General features: G+C 39.7%; 1 protein-coding gene across 1 annotated transcript; it reads right to left on the reverse strand.

The window, feature by feature from the left end:
* Positions 1 to 3380: 3380 nt before the first annotated feature.
* LOC130706290 (melanoma antigen preferentially expressed in tumors-like) lies at positions 3381 to 5126 on the reverse strand. Its single transcript, XM_057537676.1, has 2 exons — positions 4729 to 5126; positions 3381 to 3894 (listed from the first exon to the last, which is right to left on the reverse strand). Exons 1-2 carry the CDS (start codon positions 5124 to 5126, stop codon positions 3381 to 3383), a joined length of 912 nt encoding a protein of 303 aa, XP_057393659.1.
* Positions 5127 to 5363: the final 237 nt, after the last annotated feature.

Genomic DNA, 5363 nt, shown 5'->3' on the forward strand with positions numbered 1-5363 from the left:
ATTAGGATTCGTTAGATTATTTTTGTTTTTATTCCTTTTGCTCTAGGAGACTTATCCAAAGGAATATTGGTATGATTTTTGTCAAAGAGTGTTCTGCTTATGTTCTCTTCTAGGAGTTTTATGTTTTGAGGTCTTGCATTTAGGTCTTTAAACCATTTTATTTTTGTATATGGTGTGAGGGAATGTTCTAATCTTTGTTTTACATGTAGATGACCAGTTTTCCCAACACCACTGATTGAAGAAACTGCCTTTTCTCCATTGTATATTCTTGCCTCCTTTTCTGTAGATTAATTGACCATACGTGCATGGGTTTATTTCTGGACTGTCTATTCTATTCCATTGATCGATGTGTCTGTTTTTGTGCCAGTACCATGCTGTTTTGATTTAGCTTCGTTGCATAGTCTGAAATCTGGGCTGGTTATACCTCCAGCTTCACTCCTTTTTTTTCTCAAGATTGCTTTGGCAATTTGGGGTCTTTTGTGGTTCCGTATGAATTTTTGGATTCTTGGTTCTAGTTCTGTCAAAAAAGGCATGGGTATATGGTAGGGATTGCATTAAATCTGTAGATTGCTTTGGGAAGTATGGACATTTTAACAATATTAATTCTTCCAATCCAACAGCATGGGATATCTTTCCATTTCTTTGTTCATCTTCAGTTTCCTGCATCAGTGTTTCATAGTTTTCAGATAGGGCTTTCACCTCCCTGGTTAGGTTTACTCCTAGGTGTTTTATTCTTTTCAATGTGATTTTAAACGGAGTTATAAAAAAAAAAACTTTCTGTTTGTGATATTTCTTTATTAGTGTATAGAGATGCAACAGATTTTTGTATTTTAATCTTGGATCCTGAAAGTTTGCTGAATTCATTCATTAGTTCTAATAGTTTTTGGGTGCAGGCTTTAGAACTTTCTATACAAAGTATCATGTCATCCGCAAAGAGTAACGGTTTTACCTTTTCCCTTCCAGTGTGGGTACCTTTTCTTTTTTCGCCTGATTGCTGTGGTTAGGACTTCCAATACTATGTTAAATATAAGTGGTGAGAGTGGGCATCCTTGCCTTGCTCCTGAATTTAGTGGAAAGTCTTTCAGCTTTTCGCCATTCACTATGATGTTGGCTGTGGGTTTGTCGTAAATGCCCTTATCATGTTGAGACATGTTCCCTCTATACACACTTTGTTGAGAGTTGTTGTCATGAATGGATGTTCAATTGTGTCAAAAGCTTTTCCTGCGTCTATTGAGATAATCATGTGATTTTTATCTTTCCTTTTGTTAATGTGGTGTCTCACACTGATTGATTTGCAAATGTTGAATCATCCTTGTGACCCTGGAATAGATCCTACGTGATTTATGGTGTATGGTCCTTTTGATATATTGTTGGATTTGTTTTGCTAATATTTTGTCCAGGACCTTTTCATTTGTATTCATCAAAGATATTGCCCTCTCATTTCCTTTTTCTGTAGTGTCTTTGTCTGGTTTTGGTGTCAGGGTATTGGTGGCCTTGTTGCATTCTTATTTTATGATGTCTTTGAAATGCCATGTGTTATCATTTCAACAAAGCAACAACATATACAATTCATTTAACCTGTTTGTCTTTCTAAGTCAGAAATGCAGTAACAAAATGGAGGTAAGAACAGGTTATTAACTATTTTTATTAATTATTAATTTTTACATTATTTTCTCTGTTTTTGAAATGCAGTTTATCACTTCAACGTGTAAGCAATAAGAAAAAATAATTGTAAAAACTTTTTTACTGAGTCTTTAAAATGTGTGCGTTATCATTTCAACAAGGAAACAGTGTAAACATCATTCATTACTTTTACATTCTTCTTTCTTACTAAGTCTTTAAACTGCAATCTGTTTTCATTTCAACAAGGAAAACGCAAACTCTTTTCATTTCAACAAGGAAACACTATACACAAAATACTAATTATTTTTCCATTCTTTTCTGTTATCAGATCGTTGACATTTTCTATGTTACCATTTCAACATATAAACAGTAGGAACAACCTATTAATTAACTTTATTTTCTCTCAGTTAGTCTTTGAAACGCAATGTTTTATCACGTTGACACGTAAAGATATAAACAGGTAATTATTATAACATTTTTCTTACTAAGTCTTTGAAATGCAATGCTATCATTTTAACAAGTAAGGATATAAAGAATTTAATTTACATTCTTTTATCTGTACTGCCTTTGATATGCAGTATGTTATCATTTCAACATGTAAACAATACACGTAAATTATCAATTAGTTATTCTACACCCTTTGTTTCCTACTAACTCTTGGATACACAGTGTGCATTCAACACCTAGGGTACATCACATTTGAGAGTAGCCAAATTTCTAGAGTTCAGAAGCCACATATGGTTAGTGTGCACCATACCGAGCAGTGCAACTCTAGTGGAAGAGCAGAGGGAGCAAATACATATGCAACCATGTGTACCATGAAGGAAATATACATGGTACATTAAGAAAAAGCAGCAGCAGAATAAATCTACTTAAATGGGGAAGTAAGAGAAAACCTATCTGAGGAGGTAACATGTAAGCCATGACCTGAGGCCTGAGCAGCTATCCAACAGCATAAAAAGGCCAACATCATTTGAGCAGACTATATAAGGGGAAAAAGTGAAAAAAATACTGTGTTATGTGGGGATAAATAATTTCCCAAGTCCTCTAAGAAAGAGTAGAGAAACTGATAAATCATAGGAATGTCTACACTCTGAGTGAGATCAGGGACTTTATCTTTCTTAGCACCTGGAAATGTACCTAGATCATAACAGATACTTGGTGAATGTGTGTGGAATAAGGAATAACTGAGCCAGGGGTCTGAGACCTGGGAAATCAGGCAGCAGTATGCTGATGAAGATACCAGTAGGTAGTGGGCATACTTTGTTTGTTTCCTTTTAGTTGCATGTGGTTTCTCACAGGCCACCTGAGGTAATCAGAAACACAAGAAGTTTGCAGGTCCCTAGAGGGTAAAATTATTCAACAACTACCACCTCTAGGAAGAGTCTCAATTGATCTGACTTGTGTCAAGTGCCCATAAATGGATAAGTGAACCAATCAGTGTGGATAAGGAAATGATGTACCATGACTGGGTCAGCTTACGTCACATACCCAACACTCTGGTTAGTAACCAGAAGACGTAGAGGGCAGTGGCCAAGAGATCCAGAGGACCTTTCAAATTCCTGCATTTCCTTTTAAAAGTTCCTCTTTTATAGAGATCGGTTTACATATCCAGTGTTCCTAACCCCAGTTTCCTAGAACAGTAGAACTTTACATATGTGTCTCTACAAACTTGGGTTTCAGGTGAGAAAAAAAAAAAAACTGAACGCTTTAATGGCCACACATCAGTGTTGAAACACCTCCTTGTACTGTGGACATCACTTTGAACAAGTGGCCCAGGTCATGTCATCCCGCTGTGCCCCGTGCAGCATCGCCTCCAACTGAGCCTGGACTTCAGCAAGTTTCTGTCGGTCCAAACTCTCATGAAAATTCCATTCCTCGTAGCAATGGACAGGGACAGGATAAATCACGTACTTCAGCTTCATCAAGGATGTCAAGTGCTGCAGAAGGCTCTTGAGCACAGGCATCGTAATGGGATTGAAGGCAAAGCTAAGGACACGGAGGTGGGTACAGTGGCTCAGGGCTGGGAGGACGGCAGAGAGAGTAGAATCAGTTATCATACAATTATTTATCTCCAGATGTTGCAGGGTGCTTGAGACCTTCTCCAGCAGAGTCTGGAAGGGCTCATAAACCTCTGAGAAGATCTGGTTGTTACTGAGACTCAATACCCTTAGGTGGGTGGCCTGAGAGCTCTGGGACAGGACAGTGACATCTCTGTTAGAAAGGCTACAGAAAGGTAGATACAGTGTATCCAACTGAGGTGGCACAACTCTAAAGAGAGAAAAAAGTAAGATTATTTCAGAAGAATGAGGGCAATGAGCCCCAAATTACAGGTACCTAAGGCTCTAGAATAAACTACTGTGTTCATGGTTTGCAATAGCTGGTTAACAATGTGGACTTTGGGATCAGACTTCATAGATTTGTGACCCTGAGAAAGTTACTTTACCACTCTGAGGTACAGGGTTTTAATCTTGAAAATGTGCACAGCAGTAATTATTATACAGAAGTGCGGGAAAGATTAAGTGAAGAAATTGCATGCACTTAGTATATACGACATAATCAGTGTTGGATCTGATTCACTAATTTGGCGAGGATGGGTCTGGGAAAGCAGCCAACTGAGGGTTTCCTCTGACTAGTTCCCAGATGACAAGCTCTCAGTTCAGGGTCTAAGCCTTGGGGAAAATACAGGAGCAAAATTATCTGGCAGTGTTAACTATTGGGGCCCATCCATGGGCATGTGCATTAGTCCTATAGCTTAATGTTTCTCCATCTGAATGCCTCCCCTTCCTCTCTAGAGAGCTGTAAAGTCCAATAGGAGAAGGACTGAGTCTTTTTCACCAATATATTTACAGACTTATTATAGTGTCTGCCCACGGCCACTGAATGAATGAATGAATGAATGAGCACAGCTTCCTTTTCTAACCTCATCTGCTGCTCACCATAAGGTAGCCCTCTCTCCCCCGGCTAGGTTCAAACTCCCAGCAGTGCCTATGCTGAGGCAAAAGGAGAAATGGGCTACAAGGAGCTTAGGAAGATCCAAGCATGGTCTCTTCTGTCTTAACAATGAGGTGTTCAGGGAACCCAGGTTCTTCCCCACCCCCTCACCTGAGCAGTGTGTGCAGTTGATCTGTGAGGCAGAAGAAAGTCAAGCTGAGCTCCTGGAGATTGTCCAGCTGCCCAAGCCAGAGGAGAAAAGATCTGAAGTTCCTTCTCTTATAAGATTTAAAGGGGATGTTACACAGAGTCAGGCTGTTCAGGTGGATCACCCGAGCCAAAAGGGTGACGACTTCTCTCAGATTAGCCTGATCCATTTCCAGGTGCTCAATGCACCCCAGATCCAGAAACTGCAGGATACTTTTGAGGGCAGACATTCTATGGATTCGCAAACCTCTGCAGCAGAGGTGCAAGGACCCAAAGTTCTGCTGAACTTTACTACAAAGCAAAGAGAGGAATTGCTCTGTTCTCACGGTACTATTGAGGGAAATATCCACTAGTAATTCCATGGGTTCCTGAGCTGAATGAGGCTCAGACCCGGAATTACCAATCCCGAGGCACCTGACACTATGCTGAGCGTCTTCTATATTAAAGATAGAGCGCTGAGAGTAAATGCATGACTGAAAACAGAAAGGGAATGCGGTCCCAATCTCAGAGCATATTGTCTCACAGTCCAGGTCAGGCCTTAAATCTAGGATCCTCAGTTTGGGCCCCCTGTAAGGAAAGGAAGAGACAGAACACATGAG

This window comes from Balaenoptera acutorostrata, chromosome X (genome assembly GCF_949987535.1).
Source record: "Balaenoptera acutorostrata chromosome X, mBalAcu1.1, whole genome shotgun sequence".
NCBI lineage: Eukaryota > Metazoa > Chordata > Mammalia > Artiodactyla > Balaenopteridae > Balaenoptera > Balaenoptera acutorostrata.